Genomic DNA, 27,541 nt, shown 5'->3' on the forward strand with positions numbered 1-27,541 from the left:
AATCCTGGAAACAGCCTGAGGTTTGATTCAGGGTTTATTATCATTCCCTGAAACACTTCTGTCAATTGACATAAATCTAAAATATTTAAAAACACAACACACACACACCAGCACCAAAATGACTAACTGGAAGTGCTATAACTAAATGCTATAACTAAAACTGAAATAAAAATAAATGAAACCTAAATAGTAATATATGAATGAATAAAAATAACAAAAAGCATATAAAACTGAAAATATAAAAGTAAAAGCTAATATAAAATATTAATAATAACTATAATAGCATATTTATATATATAATACTAAAATAACATTAGACTTCACAACTGTTATGAAAGCAATTTGGCCTCATTCACAATAGTGTTCCATATCTGGTTTTATAATAAACATGGCATTGTATACTACGAATATTGTCTGCTCTTTGACAAATTGTGTTTGTTTTTTAGATTTGCTCTTTTGGATAAAAGTGTTTCCTAAATGTAAATGTAAGTGTAAATTTAAAAAGTGAATCACTAGAGATGACGTATAAATCCCAGCATTTCGCATTGCTACTAGTCTCCTTAGAAACTGCCTTCAGGAAGCAGTTCACATTCTTTATATCCCTTGTTTTGGATTTGCCGCATGATGCATGTTTTATCAGTGCGCTTTGGAGCCAAATAATACAATGCCAAAAAAAAAAAAAGCCCTGCAGAGTCTGGGGGTGGAATAGGAACGGGGTTTGGAGCAAGCATTTGAACCGAATGTCAAAACAACACAATACTTCAAAATGTTGTTACATCAAATGTTGTTGTTCACCTGAAGGGCTCTGTCTCATGGACGTCCAGCGCTGCTCCCCGTATTCTGCCCTCTTTCAGAGCCTGGGCCAGCGCTTTCTCATCCACCAGACCACCACGCGCAGTGTTCACTAGGAAGGCGCCTTGACGCATCTACAGTCAACACAAAATAGTGATGGATCGTCCACAAACGTGACAGCAGTGCATGTGCGCTCTGGTGTTTGTGAGTAGCACCTGTTTGATGGTGAAGTCGTTGATGAGATGGTGGTTGTGCTCGTTGAGACTGCAGTGTAAGGTGACGCAGTCGCTGTGGAAGAGCAGGTCCTGTAGGGTGTTGACTCTCTGCAGCCCCAGGGCTCGCTCCATCCCGTCAGACAGGTACGGGTCGTAGAACATCACGTTGAAACCGAATGCTTTGGCCCTCAGCGCCACCGCCTGTCCAACACGACCTGAGAGCAAACATTTCACTTCAGCCACGAATGAAGAGCCATATAATAATTATTATTAAAATGGTGTGTTTGCTTCCTACAGGCCACAGTATGCCAAAAGAAAGTGTTTAAAAGGTACCAGGCTGATATTATGAGCTAAAGTAAAGTAATGTTTTGAATGCCATCTTAATTTCCAGCAAAAGTGTGTATAATTCATTTCGTTAATGGAGTTATATTATAGCTCAATTATTTCCAGCTTCTTTGAAAAGATAAAATACATAAATAAATACACAGCAATACACTGAAGTAATATACAGTGAAATATTATATATGTGAAATATTATTATGATTTAAAATATGTTTTCTATTTGAATATATTTTAAAATGTATTTATTCCTGTGATGCAAAGCTGAATTCAGTGTCACATGATCCTTCAGAAATCATTCTAATATGATGCAGGTGCGTTTACGACCAAACATATAACGGTGATTGAGTGTGACATGGACGCATCAGTGAATGGTGAGATATTTTGCTAAATAAAATTATCCTGCCAGAAGAATTGTGCGATAATATTATTATTAATTTTCCATCTGTATCCGTTTTTTTTTTGAGACTCCAGAGACACCGGCGATTTCAAAAACATGTTTGCTGCTCAACAGTGGCTTTTTTACAGCTGTTTCATGAGGTCATCTGTCCATTCAGTCTTAATATTTGGCTTGCTGTCCTTAAAGGAGGCTCGAACCCGAGGCTAGACCCCCTATATTAGTACTGCGCAGAGGAAGAAGAAGAGAAATAGAGGAGGACATGGGGAGGAGGAGGGATGCCGGAAGAATTGTCGCTGGGATAGTGCAGTGACTGATGCTTATATACACTCGTAATGATGATTGACAGGAGTCACAGGACTGAATGTTTAGGCTCCTCCCGAACCGATGTTTGGAACCTCATTTAATACAACTAACTTGTTTGACAGAAACTTCCCTTAATAAGCCTTTATCTGACCGGGTTCTTCTGTGCCCTAAATCACCCACAAATCTTCGAAAATCTCAGTTTTTGCTAAATATTAGTTGTTTTTATGCCTTTTGCAAGACATCGCACCTTTTCATGCTTTTCATCTCCAGGAAGATCTTTCTTCCTCCTCATATTGCATGAGAAATGTGACTTGCTTAATAATGTGGAACAACCTCTTTAAGGAGGTTTTCCATTTAGCTTAGAAGACCTGGCAAACTACTTAACAAATCTACACACACACACACACACACACGCATGTTTTGCTGCAGGATAGAAATTGTGATTAAATTTTCTGTCATCTCTGCAGGACTGTGATATGAAGAGTGTGCAAAGTAACAATTTAGCAACAGTGTGAAAGTGAATAGCACATAACAGGCACAATACCGGTATAAACATGAATATCTATCGGTGCAATATGCGTCACATGACTAAACTAACGTCATCGTTTTTAAATACCTCAGTTTTGACAGGCCACACTACAGCGCAAAAACGGTGTTTTCAAATTTATCCACTTTGGAGAGCGTTTTCAAAAAGCTTAGTTTTCATTAATAAAAATGTGTGTGGACGGAAGGCCAAAGAGAGGCGTTTTCAAACGAAAATGTATTAGTGTGGACATGCAGATTCCTGCAGAGTTCAGCTCTAACCCTAATCAAACAGGGTTGCTAGAAAGCTACAGACAGGTGAACTTTTATCAGGGTTGGAGCTGAACTCGGCAGGACCGACGTTCTCCACCTCTGGTCTAGATGGATGGAGTTCTGGATGGTTGGTGAATGGCCACCCAGACTGCGATGTTAGCAAGGAGCTGGCGGGAGATGATTTGTGCTGGAATATTGGGAAGTGAGATGGAAGGTCCCTTTAGGGTCCCTGTGGGTGTCAAAATGACTTCTGCAAGATATGTGGAGTTCATAACTGACCATTTTCTGCTATGGTATAAAAAGAAGGATAGTGCCTTCTGAAATAAAAGGATTTTCATGCAGGGAAATGCTACAACAACAAAAAAACACCACAGCAATAAAATATTTTTAAAATGTCTTTCTACACCCACTGTAAACGGTTCTTAACAAACCTGTCTGAGATTGATATCAGTTATCTAAAAAGATATGGAGGAATAAAAAAACTATAAAAAAACAACAACACTTTCTTTAAAAAACTAAAATCTGAATGTCTATTGTGCTAAAATGACTGATTTGTCAATTGCATAATAATTTGGAACACAGTGTGTATATATGTATATATGTGTGTGTGTGTGTGTGCTTCTATCCCAGTGGGGACTTAAACCTGAATGCACACATCATGGGGACTCGTGTCACAGTGGGGACCTAAATTGAGGTCCCCATGGGAACACATGCTTATAAATCATACAAAATGAGTTTTTTTTGAAAATGTAAAAATGCAGAAAGTTTTCTGTAATGGGTAAGTTTAAGGTTCGGGATATAATATACAGTATAAAAACAATTACATCTATGGAAAGTCCTCACAAAGATAGTAAACCAGACGTGTGTGTGTGTGTGTGTGTGTGTGTGTGTGTGTGTGTGCAATTTTCAACAACAAAAAAAATGAAAAATTCTATATTGTTAAAAATGAAACTTCTTAAAAAAATCCTTATTGTTGAGCCTTGAAATGAGCACAACTGTATCTTTAACTCTCTTTAATAATCAATGCTCATTACTTCTGGATGATCGCATAGTCTCCACACATTACCGTTCGTTTCCTGTTATCTTTATAGCCACTGATGGCGCCTTCATCAGAATTTTTAATGTTTACTTAGCCTGCACCAGTCTATTAATATTTACCCACCCCTACACTGCATATAAAACCAAAACAAACCACCGCTGTTACTTTATATCTCTTTCGGTCTCAGTGGGCTTTTCCTGGCCAGAATACATAGCAAAGTGGATCAGACTTCATGTCGAGAGTCAAAAGTCTGGCTATGTGAGACAACACACCTAGACCAATGATCCCCAGCGTCTCTCCTCTGATGCGGGCCGCCCCAGACGCGACCTCTCGGATCTGTTCCACGCTCTGGACCCGCGTGCCCTCCCGGAGAGCCTGGTGCAGCCAGGTGGTGCGTCGGTACAGGTTCAGGATGTGACACATGGTGGAGTCTGACGTCTCCTCTACTGAAGCCGCTGGCATGTTGCAGACTGCTATACCTGCAGATGTGGAAGGGTTACGGTCAGGCTCTTCATACAGCAAACACACACACATACATTGTTGTTTAATGGAAAACCTTCTTAACCATTACCTAAGTCTCCAGCAGACTTTATGTCGATATTATCAAAGCCGCTCCCAATGCGGACAATTATACGAAGTGCTTTGAACTTTTCCAGGTCCTCCCTCATCAGCGTGATTGTGTGGTACATGAGGGCACCCACTGCTTCATTTAACACCTGAGACAATATACAGAAACTACAGTCAGTCTGTGCAAAGAAGATACACACAAGTACAACAGCTCCAAAACTGAGGGGCAAAAAGTCGAAAAGATTTTTCCTAACTAAGAGAAAGTGCATTGATTGATTGACACATTTTTGCGATTTGACTGACACATTTTCACAGTTGACGATTTGAAGAGACAAACATTACTTGATCAATCACAAACGTACTTATTTGATTAGTAACATAGAAATAGTGCAGAACCTTGAGGCCTGGTTTCACAGACAAGGCTTAGATTAAGCCAGGATTAGGCCTTAATTCAATTAGGACATTTAACTTTTTCCGCCATTGACGGAAATTTCCGGCTTTCTGTGTTTTCACTTTTATACAGTAGGGGGCGCTATTACACATCTTCTGAAAGAGCACTGAATCTCCTGATCAAAACACAGAAGAAGAAGCAGAAACAAGCGATAGAGACAGAGCGCATTTAGGCCACGCCCACACCGGGGGGGAAAACAATCCAACCGTCTCCATTGACTTTGCATTGCGAGAGGCTGCCTCCTTGTGATTTCTTGCTTCTAACAAAAGACAGAAAAATGCCTAAAAGCTGCTGTGTGACAAGGTGTACAGCAAACAAGCTAAAAAACCCAGAAATAAGTTTTTATTAGCTCTCGACCCCAAAAAACGAGTGTTTAGGACATAAAAGTGGATACAGGCAGTTGAGACAGAGCGTCACGTGTCTCATTACTCTGAGAACTAACGTACGCCCGCTGGACGAGACCATAATCGGCAACACAGTATAGTTTATCTTACAGAAATATAATATATAAAACTGACATTTGGATATTTGACTCACCAGTGACTCAATGTTTAACTTACTGCACACGTAGTGTATTTTTAGTGCATACTGAGTGTCAGGATCCCACAATTTACCTATTCTTTCCAGCCTGTATCCACTTTTATGTCCTCAAACGCTCGTTTTTTGGGGTCGACAGCTTATGAAAACTTATTTCTGGGTTTCTTAGCTTGTTTGCTGTACACCTTGTCACATAGCAACTTTTAGGCATTATTCTGTCTTTTGTTAGAAGCAAGAAATGACAAGGAGGCAGCCTCTCGCAATGCAAAGTCAATGGAGACGGTTGGATTGTTTTCCCCCTTGGTGGGCGTGGTCTTCAGATTATGACGCGTTGCGCTCTGTCTCTATAGCTAATGTGATCATCAACATTAAACAGAATAAATCAAAACTGCCTAATGTTATTGAATGAAATGTCGACACAGGACAAGTTTTGATCATTCTGAATCTGATTCAGACGTAGACTTTGACAAAAATGTGATTTTCTCAGCGTTTTGATCAAAATGTTGCTTTTTTTATATAACATACCCATATTCAATTGTTGATCAAAAAGAATGCATTAAGCTAGAATAAAACTTTTTTTGTTTAAAAGCAAAGAGTCATATATTGCATGTTCACATATTCATACAACAAAGTATTCTGGGGACCATGAAACTTTGGTGAAAATGAGCAAAAATGCTGGCGGGGAAAGAGTTACCGTAAGTAGCTTTTATAAACATTCCTTAGAAAAAAACACATAAATTGAGACTCTGACTCTGCACTATTTTTTATTTCTCAAGAACAATATTTCATTTTTTTTATATTTTCAAATGCGCACAATGCAAGTTATTTGAAAGTTGAATGAAATTGGCTCAAGCCTGCAATGCTGTGCATATTAATACTTATTATTAACATGGACAGCGTTGCAGACTTGAGCCAATTTCATCCTGGCCAAGAAGATTAAGCTATGAAATGAAATTAATTTCAAACTCCAGGTTCTACACCTTCATATGGGTAAACATTAGACCAGATGAACTGAAGTCATTACAAAAGATTTCAAAAGAAATTTTTTTTTTAAAGAAAAATGCAATGAATGTAATTGCACAATGTGTGATCAGATCTTTATATGGCTGCATTGATGCATGACAGATTATTCAACTGCCATTTAAAAATCTGATCACACATTGTGCAATTACATCCATTACATTATGTTTGACGCATTTTTATTTGAACAATTCAGAAACAACAACATATTATTTGAATTGTAGAATACTTTACATCATGGTGGTATTAAATGTACAGAATTTAACTCATGCTGATTTTAATCAATATCAATTCAGCTGTGTACCATTGCAAAAAATACTACCAAGATGTAAAAATACTTTACAATGAATAAATAAAATGGAAGATGAATAAAACGTGGTTATGAGGTTAAAGTAATGATAGTAATGTTTTTCATATATATGGTAATGAGAATGTGGGGATGCGTTTCATTGTCATGAGATAATGCGCTTCAGTGATCATGTTTTTATGTGAATCTGATAAGGAAAACCTGAACCTGATGAACCCTATTTGAGGACAGTATACACACACACTCTACGCCTGCAACAAGCTTCACCGTTTATATTACTCATGAGTTTCGTTTCTGCTGATGACCAAAAACAAGAGCTACACTGTACAACTTCACTAACGAAGGGTTCATGTCATGATGATTAATCAGTTTACTTGAAAACACTCGACTATGAAGGTAATATGATATCATAAAGAATCGCATGTGCAGGGTAAGATTTGTGAAAGGCAATTTACACCTTTACAAATCTTCTCTTGCGCATGCAAATTTAATTTATCCTTGCAATCTTATGTGCACTTCTTACCCTGCGCATGCGATTCTTTCCGACATCATATTACCATCATACTTGACAATCTAATAAACCATCAAGTTCTGGAGTAACACACCATAAGCATAACACAACATGGGCCCTATTTTAACAAACGCATGGTCTAAAGCGCGCGGCTCAAGCACACTTAGTCCGAATCTTGCCCTGTGTGTGTAATAAGCAGAGTGTATGCGCGTTATGGACCCGTCTATAGGCTCATATTACTAACGCGCTCTTTAAATAACAAAAAAATATTGCGCCATTGACTTTAGACCAGGTTTTTGTTGGTCAATGGCGCAGTCTATTTCAGAACACACCTCGTTTTCAGACCAGCACGCCCATGGGTGACAGATGGGCGCAAATGCATTTGCTATTTAAACAACGTGGCGCAGGACGTGAAAATGATAACTGCGTCAAGCAATCAGTGTTGTTTATGAGCATTGAGCAACAACAGAATGAGATTTTTACAGCCATTTTATACATTTTAGTGCACGATTTTCATGTCACTTTATCACCCGCTAATTGATTTAGCATCTTATCAGAAGTTCTTTCTCCATATGAAGGGACTGTACCGTTTCTGTCCATTCAGCAGTGGGCGATTAAATAAGTCAAATAAGGAGGCTGTTTGCAGGTTTGTGGGAAGGGGCAGAAAGCGAGTGCCATCTGTCTGTGCAGGCCTGGGGAGTGTTCTTAGAGAATCAACCTGGCAGCCGCCCAGAACCACACAAAACATGCCAGAATCAGCACTTCAGCAGAAAACAAATGCGGGCTCTGGCTACATTACATGTCTGAATGAGCATTAAGGCATTCAGAGGGAGCAAATATTTATATGACATGGAATTAAGGGAATTGTGTTGAGAGGGAATGGTTTATGGATGGTCTTTCGTGTGTAGCCAGTCGAATGAACGGAGCAAATGAATTTCATTTAGGTTCACGGGTGGTGTGAAAGAGAAAACCATCACTGACAGCAGCAAATCAGGTTTCCTCTGTGTACGAACAGATTATCAAACGGTGCACTTGCTCTTGTTCCAGCCAGTTGTATTTGATATTTTTCAGCATTTATTAATCTAGGTTAATGTTGATTTCTACATGATCTAATAGATTTTCAAGTAGTATATTTTAACGTTAAGTGATGTCTTATGAACAAACATGAATTAACAATGAATAATAGTATATTTAAACGTACAATATATTCTAAATATAAACAAAAATGTACTAGTATACATTACCATTCAAAAGCTTGGGGTGGGTAAGGGTTTTAACATTAAGGCTGCCAATAATTTTATTAAAAATACAGTAAAATATTTTACCATTTAAAATAACTGTTTTCTATTTAAATATATTTTAAAATGTATTTATTCCTTTGATGCAAAGCTGAATTTTCAGCATCATTACTCCAGTCTTCAGTGTCACATGATCCTTCAGAAATATATGCTGATTTGCTGTTCAGACAGTTGTGCTGCTTCATATTTCTGTCGAAACTGTGAAACTTGTTTTTCAAGATTCTTTGATGAATAGAAAGCTAAAAAAAACTGAATTTACTTCAAATAGAAATCTTTTATTACATTTATTCCATTTTGATCAGTTTAATGCATCCTTTAATGCAGACTATAAGTATTAACTTAAAAACAAAGAAACAAAAACTTTTAAACGGTAGTACATTCACTAGATAAATAAATGCTGTAAAAATTGTTGTTCATTGTTAGTTCATGATACATAATTGAACCTTATTTGAATATATTACCAAATTTAATTTAAAGGTGCACATTTCTTTCCGAGACACGACACTGGAGTCATTGACACTGGAGTTCATTGCTGAGAAACATGTCAAACACCATTCATATTGATTGACAAAGAGCAACGTGTTCTTGTTCTTTCACAATGAAACAACACAACATGACAGATCTAGCTTTAACAAATGCTAAAGAAAATGAATGATCAATGGCTGCCAAAGCAAGAGACTGAGAATGAAATAAATAAATCACACGAAGTACAGCTGGTAGGATGGCTGTGCGATTTCATCACGCTACCCAGTGAATTCATCTACAGCAATGAATCATTCGACTCATTTCTGGCAGAAAAGCTCACAGACTCATAAATATTACCCCATTGTGCAATATACTTCTTTAGCCTGTGAGATGAAGTGCTTTTTCCATGTAACAAAGCCAAAGAGGCTCCATCATATCGAGCCAGTGGGATCTATGATAAATTGCAAAACCATTCTCAAACATATATTACATGATATATTAATCTGTATGAACCAGTGACGAAAAAACCCCACTCCATACAGTAATAAATACACATGAACAGCATTCACAATGCATTTGACTTCTGTGACGCGACATATTCCTTAGTGAAATAGTGGGAATTAATGGCAAGCGTTTTCCCATCTTCCGAATTCTTTAATTTGTGGCCAGGATTTAATGAAGGAGAGAAATAAACAAAAGTTTAGTCTGGTTGTACTTTAGAGCTGTGTGATTAATGTAATTTTATAAAATTTTATTTCGATTTTGGCTTCCAATGATTGCACAAAAAAACTTAAAACTATTTTAAAACTATACCTTCCTTTCATTTCCTTCACAGTGGTGTGCCTTCATTCCTCCCTAAAAGCCCAAACTTGACGTCGGGAATCAGCAAAATTGGTGATTTTTGTAAAATGCAGTCTAATGTTGCCAAATTGCGGGACTATTTTGATAATAAAAGAGTTATTAAAAGCACAATAATCAGCGCAAGAGACGCTTTCCCAAGGAGGCTTTCTGTGTGTGCGCTCCAAAACGGGCCGCGATTTACAAGCAAACTTTGGGCTTCAGGTTCACAACGATCAAATACACATAAAAACGTGTCAACATGACCGGCTTTGGTGTATTCAGTTAAACACAGTCGTTTATGTCTTAAGGGGAGTTAAACAGTAGAGAGAGAAAATATGACGTGTATAAAATATATCCGTGCATTTGGTCTTAAAGTTACAGCAGTTTAACACATAGTCTAATAAACCTTGTTGGCCATTAATGTTAATTAAACAACAAAAGAGAGAGAAAATCACTCACTGCTCTTGAATGAATAACTTTAGCCTTAAGCGCACTGCTTATTTTTATTAGTATATTTGTTATACTGTGTTTATTTGTCCGTTTGACTGTACTTTGTTTATTTGTTCTTGTTCTTATTGCATGTTATCTGCATATAAAACACAAGAAATGCCTGCAGACTGGTGCATTTACCAACTGATGTTTTATATTCATTTGTTTTGTTCAAACATTGCCGTTTCGTTTGCTATAGATATTTATGATAACACTTTACATTAAGGTTTCATTAGTTATCATTATTTAAATGAATTAAGAATGAACTGCACTTCTACCTCAGCATTTATTAATTTTAGTTAATGTTAATTTCAACATTTACTCACACATTATTCATAATAAATTGTTAACATTAGTTAATGCACTGGGAACTAACATTTTTATTGACTAACATTAACAAAGATTAATAAATACTGTAACAAATGTATTGCTCATTGTTAGTTCATGTTAGTTAATACATTAACTAATGTTAACAAATGAGACCTTATTGTAAAGTGTTACCATATTTATTTTACACTTCAGTTCATAAAACAACGTTAATTCTTTAAAAAAATATAACAAAAAGAACCGATAAATTACCGTTAAAGTTCCGGATTGATAAGCAGTATCGGTATGAGTGGTAATACCGGTGATAAAACCTTAACAATACCCATCCCTACTAATAATACAGCAGGAACCAATCAGCTGTGCCCTATGGAGAATGATGTGATTACAAGCAGCCATCTAGAGTTTCATGACAGAACTTTGTATTAATTAATCCAAGAGCAAAAATTAACAGTGCCATTAAGTGCTACTGTAGTTACCTTCTCGTGGATCTCCTGTGTGGACTGGGCATCACAGAAGGCCACGGTGGCCACGTCCTTCAGGATGGGCATCTCCACAGTACAGTCCCGCCCATCCAGCAGTGCCACCAGAGGACGAGGGTGCATGGGCCCATTCATTATGGGAGGCCTGATGCCTGTAGAGAGTAATAAGTCACATATGTTACATGTCCTGAGCTTGTGTTCAGGTGTGTTCACTTGGTCTGCATAAGCAAAGTGAATTCACCGGTCTAATATCAGTGTTTCCAAATGATTTGGCTCAAAGATAAACACAAATATTGAATGCCAAGTTTCAGATTCTAAAAATAAAGTGACTCACAAACACAGAAAAAGACAACACTGTGTATTAGCAGCTGATTCCTGTTTTTATTGCTCAATATTAAAAATGTTTTTCACGTTTTGCAGCTGCTGTTCAGTCACACAGAGAGCTGCTGTGGGTTTTAAATCCACATTAAAAGGACTAATGCTGCTATTTTACTGAGAACAAGACCTTTCTTACATTTGAATGTGCATTGCTTATTCATTCAGTTAAATATATGTATCTTTCCGTTCCACTGCGCAGATGACCAGTTGCACTGAAGAGGAACATTTGTCCAAAAAAATGGCTATATGATAACAGAATTAACTAGGCTGTGATACATATATACTCAACCAGACACTTGATATCAAACACTTAATAAGATAACTGACTGATGATGAAATACACAAGTGCTCATGTGAAATCAGCTTTAAAGGAAAAACAATGAATGAATGATCTTAATGTAACAGATGATGATGAGTAATAAAGACATGAACACCTGCGTGTCTGATTTTCTGTCATATCCCAGTACCTCAAACTGTTCTGTTTTTAAGCTCCTCAACATTTTCAGTCCTACGTTATCATTTTACTGTGATAAGCCAATATATGCTAGTTGATTTTTGAGCCAATTTCCCATTACAGACCCACATACGTTGCTTCTACCATATAAAAACCACTCCAAACGTGCTTATCAGCGGTCAGTCGCCCACTCGCCATTGATGAAATCGAGTCAGATTTAAACCCTTTGGAATAAACTTCAAATATATTGAATTGTACATTATCAATGACAATTAAATCTATTGTTTTATACTAAACCACTGTTTTTTTTTCTTCTATTACAGCATTCTCAATGCTACATGGGAATGCAGTTCATTCACACATAAAAAAGTACACAATCTTGTCTTTGTATCTGATTTTCACATATTTTTGCTTTCAGTAAATATTTGTAATGTTGATTCATCTCAGAGCTGGTTGGTTGGGTCAAATCCCTAAAAACATTATAAATGGGAAAAACACTTCCAGGACCAAGGCTGCTGAAAAAGTGGGCCGTCACTGCTGCGCTGTATTGACATTGGCGACAAGTCTGCTGCTTGGCTTCATTCTGCCTAGTGTCAGTGAAAAAACATCTACCGACAGACAGATAATCAATTTATATATGCACACTACCGTTCAAAAGTTCGGGGTCGGTAAGATTTTTGAAAGAAGTCTCTCTTACGCTCACCAAGGCTGTATTTTTCATAAAAAAATACGGTAATATTGTGAAATAACTGTTTTCTATTGTAATATATTTAAAAAAATAAAATAATAATAATTTATTCCTGTGATCAAAGCTGAATTTTCAGCATCATTACTCCAGTCTTCAGTGTCACATGATCCTTCAGAAATCATTCTCATATGATGATTTGCTGCTCAGGAAACATTTCTTACTACGTTGAAAACAGTTGTGCTGCTTCATATTTTTGTGGAAACAGTGATTATTTTTTCAGGATTCTCTGATGAATAGAAAGTTCAAAAGAACACAATTATTATTATTATTTGAAATAAAAATTATAGGTAACATTAATGTCCTTTCTGTCAATTTCGATCGATCCTTGCTGAATAAAAGGCCTAATTTCTTTCCAAAATCTCAATGAGCCCAATCTTTTTTTAATGATACAGTGACAAAAGTATAATATGTACACCTGTGACCTCTCCCAGTCTGACAAGTGCAGACATGGTGTAATCATGTCCAAAAGACACAGACACACCCACACACAATACACACGTTTATGCACAAACAAGACCTAGTTTACCTCTGTGAAAAGATCCCTTGCGTTTACACATCCGTTTCCACACAGAACCAGCTGTTTTCTCCATTTGTAATGAAGGTGAACTTTTACAACCGTAAATTATGCGTTAGTGACATCTAAACTATCCCAGCAGGATCCGGTTATCTTGTAACACAGCCACTGTTATCTCCCTTTTCTGATTAGGACAAACAACTGCCAACAACATGCAATAGATGCTTCCAAGCACACATAAAAAGCCCACAGCTCTGGGATCAAATGCTACAGTGAAGAAAAGCATGACATATTTTGCTCATAAGAACAATCTTTGACTTTCTCCGTCTTTGAATGTAGCTAGGTGAATCAAGAAAACAAAAACAACACATGGTAGTTTCTCGCACCATTTTATCTGTCAAAATCCCTAGGCGCTCTGTTCATATTGCCCTGCCCCGAGGGCGAGCTGGATCCGTTTGAATTAGCTAGTTCATAGCAACAAAAACCAACAGGGTCAGTCACACATAGCGTCTAAAGACCTCAACTGCCCACGGGCGATAACTCAAGCTGACATCCCCCCCCTTTGTTGTCTTCTGGTGAAAATTAAAGCCAATTTCAAATCCCAACCTCATGTTCACGGTGTGAAAAGAACAAAACCTGTTTTTAATGAAACAGTTTTGCTCGTCACATGAGCGAGCTGGGGTGAATCTTGTTTTTTTTTGTAATTTGTGGAAAGCCAATGCATTGTTCTCATCCAAGATTTCCTGGAAATGTGCACTTGGGAATTTTCTTCAAAAAGATAGAAAGGGAGTCACTTGAAAATTGTAATTTTTTTTATCTGTATTTAACTTTTATTCATCCTAATCAATCAACCTAAAAATATGACCAAAAAAAAAAGTATTTTCTTGATATTATTCGTGATAGTATTTTCCAGATCAGGAATATCGCCCAAACAAATATGTTTGAATTGTTTATTTTAAGCAACGGCATAACTATTTCAATGAAATCCTGAAAAAAACTATTCTTCCTAAGGCTAAGATTGACGTTTTTGGACTCTTCTAAAATGAGAATCTCTTTCGAAGAGAGCAAAATTAGGAAGTAAGTCAAGGCCGGAACTGGAAGCCACATTTCCACTGCACAATGTGCGGGAGGGCCATAGGAGAGAGAGAGTCATGTCCTTGCCAACCCCTCAAATTTTCCAAAGGGGATAGTGTGTGTTTTTTTTTTTTTTGTAATCTTTCGAGCTCGGGAAGATTTATGCAGTTAATAAAGCGAGCCATCAGAGGTCCGTAGCCCCGGCTCTCGGATGAATATTGTCTTTTGCAACAGAAAGCAGAAAGCAAGCAATTGTACTCGGATGAATGGCTGAGATGAAAGATAATAGGAAAGAGGGAAAAGCGGAGCAGAGAGGAGGGGAGGAGGAAAGGAAGAGGGGGAGGGGAAGCCAGAATACTGTACGACAGCCGAACGAACGCTCAAATATTGGCACAGATATCCGTACAACACTTTCACGTGTGGCCCCATGCAGAAAGGAAAGGTAAACGTTTACCTAAAGGCAAGCCTTTGTTCAGCAAATGTGAGCTTCCCATCTCTTAGGATCCGCCGGAAAAACGAGCGTGTCTCCTCAGCAAGGCATTCACCAAAATCCTCAGCATATGGCGGCTACTTCAATTTTCTTATTCCTTCTTTTCTGTGAGTAGCTAGCTTAAACACACACACACGAACACGCTCCCACCCCTCCTTGTCTTTCTCTTTCTCTCCAACTCCCTCTCTCCCCCCCCTGCTCCCTCACTTTCTATTTCGACTCTCTCTCTCGGACAAACACGCATGCACACACAGAATGCAAGTGTCACTGCATTTATGGGAGTGGGAGAGTGAGAGAGAGAGAGAGGAACGAGTGTGAGGTGGCTAAAAGAAAGACTGAAGAGGAATGGGGTGGAGCCTGGGCTCGCACAAAATTGATCTTTTGTTTCCTGAGAGGGGGCAAAAAAAAAAAAAAAATTGTGCAAGAAACAACATGAAGGAATGGAAATTTGGGTGTGTACTATTACCTATTGTTAAACATGTTATTGTTTATGATTGTCTTAGAATGAATTTTTTTTTTTGCATTTTTGGTCACATCCAACTGTAGATGAATACTCGTACTGTCACATTTTGCCTTTGTTTCACTTTCATTTTCATTATGGACATTTAGGGGCTGTTTACACGACACCGTTTTCAACTAAAAATGTAACACTTTTTATGCGTTTTGGCCGTTAATTTACACGACAAAGTTTCAAAGTGCACTGTGCAAGTTTTAGAAAACGGTCTCCGGGTAAACAACAAAAACGCGAATCTCTGAAGAAAATGACGGCATGCACATGCGCATTACGTGTTCAGTCTATAGTGTTTCATCGCCATCTACTGGAATACAGCGTTTTAGTCGTTTTCGCAGATCCGTGTGAATGGGGATTGTTTTGACAATGGTGTCGTCTGTACGCGGAAAACTCAAAGGAAAAACATATCCGTTTTAAGCATATCGTTGTCGTGTAAACGTCCCCTGCCCACGCGCAGGTGTCACTCATTATCAATCACGCCACCGGCCTCGCGCCGTTCTCTCAAGACCCTCGGCCTCGTCCTGCTCGCCACAGCAACCAAATACAGAAACACACTACAAATACTCACAGTCACAACTCAACCAAATACAGAAACATGCTGCAAATACTCACAACGCATGAACGCAACCAAATACAGAAACACGCTGCAAATACTCACAACGCAACCAAATACAGAAACACGCTGCAAATACTCACAGTCACAACTCAACCAAATACAGAAACATGCTGCAAATACTCACAACGCATGAACACAACCAAATACAGAAACACGCAGCAAATACTCACAACTCAACTAAATACAGAAACATGCTGCAAATACTCACAACGCATGAACACAACCAAATACAGAAACACGCAGCAAATACTCAACTCAACCAAATACAGAAACACACTGCAAATACTCACAACTCAACCAAATACAGAAACATGCTGCAAATACTCACAACGCATGAACACAACCAAATACAGAAACACGCAGCAAATACTAACAACTCAACCAAATACAGAAACATGCAGCAAATACTCACAACTCAACCAAATACAGAAACACGCTGCAAATACTCACAACTCAAGCAATTACTGAAACATGCAAATACAGAAACACACTGCAAACACTCACAACACAACCAAATACAGAAACGCGCAGCAAATTACTTCACAACACAACCAAATACAGAAACGCGCTGCAAATACTCACAACTCAACCAAATACAGAAACATACAGAAACACACAGCAAATACTCAACTCAACCAAATACAGAAACGCGCTGCAAATACTCACAACGCAACCAAATACAGAAACGCGCTGCAAATACTCACAACTCAACCAAATACAGAAACATGCAAATACAGAAACACACAGCAAATACTCACAATGCAACCAAATACAGAAACATGTAGCAAATACTCACAACTCAAGCAATTACAGAAACATGCAAATACTGAAACACACTTCAAATACTCACAACACAACCAAATACAGAACCACGCTGCAAATATTCACAACTCAAGCAAATACAGAAACACACAGCAAATACTCACAACTCAACCAAATACAGAAAAGCGCTGCAAATACTCACAACTCAAGCAATTACAGAAACACACTGCAAATACTCACAACTCAACCAAATACAGAAACACGCTGCAAATACTCACAACTCAAGTAATTACAGAAACACACTGCAAATACTCACAACTCAACCAAATGCAGAAACACGCTGCAAAATACTCACAAGGCGCATACGACATAAACCAAAAACTCACCTATCAGGTCATCGACAACACCACTGATGAATAGACATTGAACAATAAGCATGTCCCAGCCAGGTTTGTCACCTGTTGGGGTCCCCTGGAAACATTTCTGTTGTGGTTTGTGCTATTTGCAGCATGTTTCTGTATATGGTTGAGTTTTGAGTACTTGCAGTGCGTTTCTGTATTTGGTTGTGTTATGAGTACCTGCAACACGTGTTGTCAAACTGCTGAAGATGTTTTCTTAATTTGCTGGTGTTTTTTCTATTTGCATGTGTTTTCTTCAGTTGCAGCGCGAGGAGCTCTCTCGTCCACCGTACTTTTTACTACTTTTACCATGTTTTTAAAAGTCATTCTAACTTTTACTTAATGAGTCATTTGCTCAATGGTAGAACAGAAACTGTTAAGTGTCTCCTTCAGCTGCAACATGCATAATTTGTCAGCTGATTCATTTAGATAAACTCACAATCCTCATCAAAGCTATGATCAGTTGACACTGGCCACATAACCCATGATTCATTACTATGCAAATTTGTCAAAGGGTGTTTGCATGTATCATATACATGCTGCTGATTACCACATACCTCAGTTTGTAAAAATGAACAAAAGATTTTCATTTACAGTATGTGAACTTACAATGGAAGTCTATTCTGGAGGCTTAAAAGGAGTAATGTGATGCTTTTTTGTTAAAGCACTTACACTACTGTTCAAAAGTTTGGGTCATCACAGTTTTTATTTATTTTTTGACACATTAAATAGATCAAAAGTGACAGTAAAGACATTTAAAATGTTACAAAATTTCTATTCCAAATAAATGTTGCTCTTTTGAACTTCATTTATCAAAGTATCCTGAATTTTTTTTTTATCATGGTTTCCACAAAAAAAATATAAAGCAGCACAACTGTTTTCAACATTGATAATAATAAGAAATGTTTCTTGAGCAGCAACTCATATTAAAACAATTTCTGAAGGATCATGCAACACTGACTGGAGTAATGATGCTGAAAACACAATATTGCTGTTTTTCCTGTATTTTTTAGCAAATAAATGCAGTCTTGGTGAGCATAAGAGACTTCTTTTGGTAGTTCCGTACACGGAAAAATTGTATTGTTAATAAAGATGCTTCTGCTTTAAGTGGAGGCCACTTCCTTTCTAGTATTCTTCTGTTATCATGCAAAAGATAGTGTTCATTTAGTGGCTCATGACATGAGATAAAGGATGTGATATAGCAAACAATGTTAGTAAGCAATTTTACCACAATAGTCAAATTTTTAAAAGTAACACATATAATGCTCAAGAATCTCAAAAGTTATTTGCTGAAATCCGATCCCAAAACATTTTACATGATAAATAACTATTTAGTTAAAACTATGTTAAGAATATTCATACATTAGATACTATGTAGATATAACTAAGTTCATACTTTAGATACTATGTAGTTATAATGTTAAGAATATTGACTTTAGATACTATTCATAACTAATGAATGATAATCCTGGCATCAGCGCAAAAACAGCTTTACATTATGAAACACTTTAGTCATTACATCGTTATTACTCTGGAAATGTGTGGTTAAACTCCTCAAAACTACACCGCTCCAATTAAAATCAACAAAGCTGCGTACACTGGAAGCAGTCGCTTGCTTTTGCAGAGTAGATTACAGTTTTCTGCTCAGTCTGGGAATTTATTAATTACACCAGGCATAAACCAGTTGTATAAATGGCATAGCTGAATCTCTCTCTCTCTCTCTCTCTCTCTCTCAAAAAAAAAAAAACACCACATGATCCAGCCCTATAGTGGCTACTGGCTATACTTTCAAACAATGTTTATTTGAACGTTATCCCAGATCAATATCTTGCCTCAAAGACTTCCACTGCAGGTGCATTACTGCACAAATTATTTAATTATTACAAGCTGTATAAGCTCTATATGTATATCATCTGATAATTCCAGAATGGTCCTTAACTATTTGTACTGAGCCCCAAACATTAATGCAGGTTCAGTTTCTTAACTGATTCACATAAAGGTTTTCCTTAACATGAACTGTTAAAACATACTATCCTCTTCTCATGTAGCCTATTTAATGAATCGCTGAGTTTTCGCAAACATTTATCAGTTAACTCACACTCCGCCTTAAGGCTGTGTACTGTAGGCTATGTTGTGTGGCGTACTGTACTGTATTTCTGCTAGGCCTCTGCTACAGTATGTTAATAAAAAGGCAGTCTGGGAACACAGGCATACTGTATCTTGCATGTGTGCGCTCCAGTGGAGAAGTCAGACAGATTGGCACTCATGCAGAAGAGCCCCATTCTTTGTGAATTCATTAGCTCTGGTCAGGACCTCAGGGGACCGTTGGTTTTGGCAAGTGAAGCACAAAGTATGCGTCACGTATGCGATCCAAGCACTTTGGCCACATTGAACAAGCTGGCTAATCATGCCTGTTCCATAAAACGGCACTCATGCATTGATCCAGTAGGAAAAGTTATGGAAAAAGTTCACGAAAAGTCAGGTTTAACTCGCTTCCAATTAACCATTAAAGTGGTGGTTGATTATGATTTCACTTTTCTAACTTTAGTTAGTGTGTAATATTGCTGTTTGAGCATAAACAACATCTGCAAAGTTACAACGCTCAAAGTTCAAAGCAAAGGGAGATATTTTCTTTTAAAGAAATTGCTTTTTAAGGACTACAACAAACGGCTGGTAGGGACTACAGGACATTCCTCCGGGTTAGTGACATCACAAACCCTAAAATTTACATAAACCCCGCCCCCTGAACACGATTTATAGATTATCAAGACAGAATATGCTAATCAGTGGCTAGAAGACGATAACTACACATAAGCTACATAAATTCATCAACTAACCATTCAGAAATGTCCTGTTGCATTCTATATGTTGTCACTTCTTCTTGAGTCTCTCCATCATTGTTTGACTCCGGTTTGAACATAAAAGGCTAAAAGTTTTTGAAATTTTCAGTGCATGTCTGTGTGAGGTAAAAGGAGACAAGCTGTTGAAGATCCGCCCCCTGTGCAGGAGCAGCAGCTCATTTGCATTTAAAGGAACAGACACAAAACGGTTAATTTTTGCTCACCCTCAAAAAGTGACAACTTAACATGCTATATAAAAATATCTGTGGGGTATTTTGAGCTAAAAATTCACATACACACTCTGGGGACATCAGAGACTTATTTTACATCTTGTGAAAAGGGCATTATACCACCCCTTTAAACTAAAGTAACTAGTTTTATTACTTTAAAATATAACATTCCAGACACCAGGCGACAGATAAATGCTATCTAACGAGTTATGACACAACCTAAAATCTGTAATAACAATTATCGTCACACCTTACAAATTCATGGTACAACTTGTTCTCTAAACAACCCTTGGTAACACTTTACAATAAGGTTTCATTTGCTAACATTAGTTAATATATTATCTAACATAGACTAACCATGAGCAATACATTTAACTGTATTTGTTCTTTGTACACGTTAGGTAATAAAAATACAGCTGTTCATTGTTTGTTCATTTTACTTCATAGTGTATTAACTAATGTTAACAAATACAACTTTTGATTTTAAAATTGTATTAGTAGGCCTAAATGTTGAGATTATCATTAACAAAGATTAATAAATGCTGTAGAAGTGAGGTTCAATATTAGTTCATGTTAACTAATTATTGTAACCTTATTGTAAAGTGTTACCCTATACTTTAAAGTCAAAATCTTCTTAATAAATAGCTGGTCAATTTTGCCACTACAATATATTTTCTCTAAAACCAACTGGGTATATTTTCTCCTTGTAAAAGAGCGCAAGGACAGAACAAGGTGAAAACCATTTGAACACCAAACCGCACATCCACCACAGTCAAATCAATTCTGAGCCACGGTAAGAGGACAGCTGGGAAAAGAACCTGTCAGAGGACACAATCAATGATGAATGAGGAATATTGCAACTGGCACCAGTGAAAACCTCAAAAACGTATTGAAAAAGACAATAAAGGAGGGAAAAATAGAGGTGGGGAGAGGCAAAGAGCATAAGAAAGATGCCCCTGAGAAAGATTACGCTGCTTTAGACACACTGCTGATGCCGCCTCCCTGCCAGCACACACACACACACACACACACACACTGCAGCGTGGCGAATGGGTAAACTCCCTCACATAGCCTATCTTGAAGGGAAGAGTGTGCACGGATAACATTTCCCTAAATAAATTCAGTGTGACTGAACGCATCCTATTAAACTTGGCTGCAATCGGGGAGTGCAGGAGCAAGAGAATTTTATTAAAACACCCGCTGAGACCTAACAGTCCATTATTAGATCAAAGACCATTAACAGATTGTATCTATGCAATATCTACATGGTGAACGCCAGAAAACAGGCATCGATTCGATCAAGATTACTCTCTCTTGGAGTCTTGGTGCAGCTGGTGCTGTGATTCAGTCAAACAACAACAGACAAAATTCTACAGGATCCTATGAAAGCACTCGATGTTCCTCTCTGCTCTGCAGCTACAGACAAAACAGACACTAAACATATGACCAAAGTAGCCTGCACACATCATAACCACTTAATAAATAAAAATGATACATTAAAATATGACATTAAATACTAGACTACTGACTACTGGCACTGACTGAAGGGTAAGTGACATTAAAGCAACACTAAAGATTATTTTTTACCTTAAAATAATGTTTCCAAAATTGTTTCAGTGGTTCATCAAGTCATAACAGTGTGAAAGGCACTTCTGCATTCGCTTTGTGGCCCTATATCTGCTATAACCGCACTATGCAAGTTTGCCAGATCAGGTCGCATTTCTGTAGTTCGAATGAGACATAAGAAACTCCAAATTTGACTTGCTTTACAGCAAGCGTTACAATAGTCATTATTTTGTTTTTCATGTCGAAATACATCATACTTTGATTACTTTCATAAAATCATGCAACATACTCTACCTTGTCTGTGGACATCGTTCATTCCAAAGCCGATGCTGGATAAACAGCAAGCGTGCGTGCGACGGTAGGCTAAATTATTTACGACAGCGGTAATGGACAATTCCGCTTCCAACCTGTAGGGAGACCGAAGAGGAAAAGTTCTTTAGTGTTGCTTTAAGGGCCGGATTTACTAAACAGGGCAAATTAGCATGCGAGCGTAATTCCAAAAAAGCACCAATAGGAGTGGAAAGTTCTGTGCGTGATCTACTAACGCCGTGCAAATTAATGAACACAGACGCAGCCGGATCATTTCCATAATGACCAACACAATCTACCAAGAGCAGCGAAAAATTAGCGTCCGGTTTAAGACGTGCTTATTTGGGGCTTTAAATAATGACGCAAATGCCAGTAAATTGACGAACGCAAACCTTAGTAAATCACCTTGCGTGATTAATTTAAATATTCTCCTCCCATAAATTTTGCGTCTGAAAGGGAAACTCCTTCAAATGCATGGTCAGCCTGCAAAAAACAGCCTGCCCATGTCTTTTCAGTGCTAATTTTTCACTGTGTGTCTTTAGTAAATCCGGACAGTAGCAAAAAGAGGGTTTGCAACCAAAGTAAATACTTTAAGGAGGTTGATATGTGGTGTAACAAGCTAAATTACCTCTAAATCCATTGTAAAAAGATTTTTGTAATTCTTGTATAATTATTATTCATGCCATTTCTATGACCTCATATTAATTGAGACTATATGAAGCACTTGTAATTTTAAAAACTCATTTGTCACACCACAGGGTGGTAAAAAATAGAATGATTAAAAGTTGTGAACAACATTACAGCGTCAAAATTACTGGCTTTCTCTTATGCATTGTATTATGGAGCCCCTAAGGGGACATGGTGGTGGAAAAAAATATGAGATGGGATGAAAAATAATAAGTCAATGTTTTTTTATATATAAATACATAAGGTGGAACTAACTATTACTAATAGGTAATGAAAATGAATGAGCTACAGTTTAGACATTCAGGGATGTAAATGTCAAGCACTTTCACAGCCCAATTCAATTTTTATATAGGCTATTCATTTAAGTTTAGCATGTGCAGGATGATGAGTTATTCTAGGAAATAAATAGAAAAATTTGCTAATTTAGTTGTAATAGAACAATATGTAAAAAATATTAAAAGAGGCCATCTTACCCCACTACTGGCCCCCTATCTGGAGTCCTAAACTGTTACAGAATAGCCTATATACATTACTTTTGATATAATTCTGATTCATGCTTATATATATTTTTTTTTTAAAGTCTCATTAATGTAAAGTACTACATCAACTATTCTATTTAATATTGAATTTTGACAATTTATTTGAATAATTGAGTAACCAATGGCAGACCAAGCAGAATCCCAGTAAAAGAGATTCATCTTAAAGGTAAAATTATTCTGTGACTTATGTACAGGCATATGAATTCTTACATATTTAATTGCCCATATTTTAATTGAAGTTAAGTCATATTAGCAACACTATGAATGCAAATTCAGTGATTTCACTCAGCTACCCTATTAGTTTTAATGAAGGCGAAGGTGTCTGAAATATACAACTAATTCATGGAAATACTGATTAATAACCCTAGTAACAACATGCCGCCTTCTGTGCCCATTCTGCAGGGTCATCTTATTTTACTTAAGAATAAAAACTATAATATTTGCTCCACAAATCTAAAAACATGAATGTGTTCACAAATCCCTCATTAGCAAATAGACAGAAAAATGTTATATTCAACATAATACAATGTCATAGATCACTATTTTCCAGAGACACAAAATTAGATCAATTAAACTCCAATATGTTTTTCACTGACTAAATCTCACAAATGTTGATATTAAGACAATGACAATTCACGTATGCATGACTGGATTCTTTTTACATCTCCAACACTAAATCGCTTATAAAAACCCTTAAAGTTTCATAGATATTGTTGGGTTTTTATTTACCACGTCCTAATTCCAGCTTCATTATCTCACTTGTTGCCGCTGTTTAAAGGGAATAATGATTAATTTAAAATATCAAGTGACTGTGAACACACTTACTCTCAAAGTAACCCGGGGTCTGTACCATGAAGCCGGATTAGGTGGCTAGCCAGCTATGTTTCAGCTTAGTTTCCGCCAACCCTGGGTTTTAGGTACTATGAAAGTAGCTCGGCTTTAATCGGTGTTCGTTGCCATGGTATCTTACGCTGCACGGCTAACCTGCTCCGGGGCAGGTTATGTTCTGGATTCGAGATCTCAGACTGAAGTTTGACCAATAAGCTGAGAGCAAAGAAACATATAGGTGACGTAACTTATTCCAAGTGTCTGTTGCAATGACTTCACCTTTTCTTCCAAACCCGGTGGACATCTCAGCGCAAATTGTTAGACGAGCACTTCGTAGAGAAAGAGTTTTTAGCCAGACAAAATCCCCTTGCCTTAACTGATAGTTACTTGTATGAAAGATACAGATTTTCAGCGGAAGGAATGTCTTATCTTTGCGAACTTCTTGAGCCGCACATAAAGAATTTAGCACGTCGAATTCATGCACTTACTGTACCGCAAATTGTATTGCGTTGCGTTTTTTTTTTGCAAGTGGTACATACTTGCACGGTGGGTGACGCACAGAAGCTAGGGGAAAACATATGTTTGTTGAACCATTCGCAAGGTGGTCCTCGCTCTGCAGGAGTACATGAAAAGTTTCATTAATAGTGTTCCCCGGACATTTATCGACCATGTCCATAAAAGAGGGCTTTTATAAAATTGCCAGTAAGATATATAGGGTGACATCACATGAACACTTTTTTTTTTCAAAAAGCAAATTTCACAAATGTACTATACAATATAATACATGTTAAGAATTATTTTGAATCTTTTTTATTATTCTTCTGTTAATCTTATGGATTCCCAAGTCATTGCAACATGTATGCAGTCTATTGCTCCAATCTCCACTGCTCTAGGGAACATGAGGCAGATTATGTTAATAGGAAGTCCTATCACAGCCATAATGTTCAGGTAGAGATGATGTGAATATGTGAGATGATTATTTTCTGTTAGATGAATCTTTAAATTAATAGTAACTTTAACAGATATAACAATGATCTACTAAACATTTCATCTGCAGACGAAAAATGGCCTGGCTCCAGTGCTTGTCTTACAAATTTTCCATGAGTCTGTGTTGTGTCAGCACTTTGAGGAAAGCAAGTTAAATTTGGTACAGTACAAAACACTGTTAATTTGAACTGAGCTAGAAAAACCTACACAATAACCCCCTATCATGACCCTCAGACAGGGCCACAGCACTGCTTCAATGTGGCCCTCAGTAAAACCAGAGTGAAGATAGAGATGACCTTTGGCATCCTAAAGGCACGTTTCAACTGTGTTCGGCGCTTCAGAGTCACCAGAGCGGGCATCACAGATAGTGGCTGCATGGGCCATTCTGCACAATATAGCCACCAGTAGAAAGAAGCGAGAAACACCACAAAACCAGCTTCTCCCCTATGAAACTGACCCGATCACACTTGACCACCCAGCTGGTGCAGATGTAGATGCAATCACCATACAATAATACAATATTACACTTAATAAAAGCACATTGAAACTGCAGATAGGTCTCAAACTGTTTTATTGGTTTTATGGGATGGGAGGGAGAAAGAGAGCAAGACAAAGTTGCATTAATAAATATTCATACTAAAGTGTTACTTGGTTAAATAAGTTATACTAATAAATATATATATTTATTGAGATCAGTTTTATCCAGCTGTTTGATTCTGTTTGGAGCCTCCTCAGCTCACAGTCAGCTCCTTTAGTGAACAGTCTAGTTCAAGTCTCCTTTAGTGTGCAGTCTAGACTCCTTTTGTACAGGGCCCTGACTGAGTCTGTTTCCACCTGAAACATAATTCCACCACAGACATGATCATTACAAGTTTTCTGGAGGCTCATCAAAATCACAAAAAGTTCCTTGACTTCCTACAAACACAGGACTGACTGTAATTTATGTCAAGGGTTTTAAATCCTTACACATTTCTTCTGAAGCCCATTGAGGTAGAGGCCTCCGTTTCTGGGGCAGGTTGTGAAAAATCCTACAATAAAAGAGATGTGTAAGGGCCAGTCCCTTTTTTATGCCACACATTCAAATGTTTGCCATAATAAAAAGCCCAGTGCATTCACATCAGCAACTGTCTGAGAACACACAGACAGAGTGTCTTCATTTCCTCCACCCTAATAAATAAAATTGGCCAATGTAAAGCATAACTGTTGTAAAGCAGGTTAGTTTGGTGTTCTGTCTGCTGCATACTGACCTCTGTGTGGGAGACTGTGTGTATGTGTGCTGGCTTCAACAGAGACATTGTATTTCCCTCTACTGCAGAACATAGTCAGCTATATTTAAAACTTAAAAGTAGTAATGGATTGCACACGTACCCAGTGTTACTTGCTTAGAGGAGCCAGCACCAGGGTCAGACTGTACAGCACCTGTAATCCCATCCAATCGGCCGTCCCTTATTGCCTACTCAGAGCCAACTCCTCCGCCACAGTGTATTCTGGTTTTCTGAATTTAATTCTTTATTTCTGTTTGCTGCAAACAAGTGTTTGTGATAAAATGTTCACAAATGTAATAAAAGGTTGTGGTAAATACTCACCACTTTGAATTATATTTTTATATTTTGTCTTTATCTGCTGCCAAGAACATTTGGAGTTGGGGTTGCATCTAAAAATCTAAAAATCAATGAATATTAATCTTTCTTAGTACATACATGCACATTTTTTATACATTATAAAAATAGGCTATAGGCTATATTACACATAGGCTACACATACATATATATATAATTTTACATAAATATAGAACGTATTTGTTTAACTTACGCATTAACAATCAGCAATCTTTCTCCAACAGTCTTCTCTTGCTTTGGCAGCAGAGAACGTATTGTTTCAAGCTTGAAATACATATAAATTCATCGTAATTCTGAATAATTATCTCTTGCTTCTCCGCGGAAAAATATAACGCTCTCGCTACCCGCGATTGGCTGTTCAGTGTCGACGTCACTCTTTTATGTGCACGCGCATTAAATAATCATAGCTTAAGGATCAAAGCCTGAGTTGACAGAGAAAGTTGATGAGCTGCATCATGGTACCAATAAAGCCTGATTGCATCGGTTTGGTTTTGTCAATTCAAAACTAATCCTGTAACCCCGAGTTTGTTCAGCTACCTTCATGGTACAGGCCCCCGAACTCTGCCACAGTGTTGACAACTAAGTGCCCTTAAATGCAAGTCAAGTGTGTTAGCTAAGAAAGCCACTCCAACGCCAGTCCACAGCCGCGTTCATCTGCCTGACAGAAATGAAAAGCGCAAATGAAAACAGGGCTCTATCAGCGCGGTTTGACAAGCACACGCACCCAGGCCAGCTCAAAGAGAAAAGCAAAACAATCACAAACCTTGCATCACCCGCTTTGAAGGCTAAAGTCCCTGAATGTGCCCGGGATTCGGGT

General features: G+C 37.6%; 1 protein-coding gene across 12 annotated transcripts in view; it reads right to left on the minus strand.

Annotated features, from left to right (window-relative positions):
- ctbp1 (C-terminal binding protein 1) overlaps positions 1–27,541 on the minus strand; it is a 32,001-nt gene extending 4,460 nt beyond the window's left edge. For 2 of the 12 annotated variants that reach the window (XM_084133203.1, XM_084133209.1), the window contains exons 1-7: positions 27,488–27,540; positions 22,050–22,162; positions 11,172–11,326; positions 4,455–4,599; positions 4,156–4,362; positions 1,008–1,222; positions 796–926 (exon numbers count right to left, since the gene is read on the minus strand). In XM_084133203.1, coding sequence (XP_083989329.1) covers positions 796–926; positions 1,008–1,222; positions 4,156–4,362; positions 4,455–4,599; positions 11,172–11,326; positions 22,050–22,071 — 875 coding nt within the window. In that variant the 5' untranslated portion in view covers positions 22,072–22,162; positions 27,488–27,540. Of the gene's footprint in view, positions 1–795; positions 927–1,007; positions 1,223–4,155; positions 4,363–4,454; positions 4,600–11,171; positions 11,327–13,280; positions 13,445–14,796; positions 15,173–22,049; positions 22,163–24,115; positions 24,127–27,261; positions 27,461–27,487 lie in introns of those variants that run through there. The other 10 variants (XM_084133208.1, XM_084133202.1, XM_084133207.1 and 7 more) reach the window with 10 other exon arrangements.

Source organism: Abramis brama, assembly GCF_963993115.1.
Source record: "Abramis brama genome assembly, chromosome: 13".
NCBI lineage: Eukaryota > Metazoa > Chordata > Actinopteri > Cypriniformes > Leuciscidae > Abramis > Abramis brama.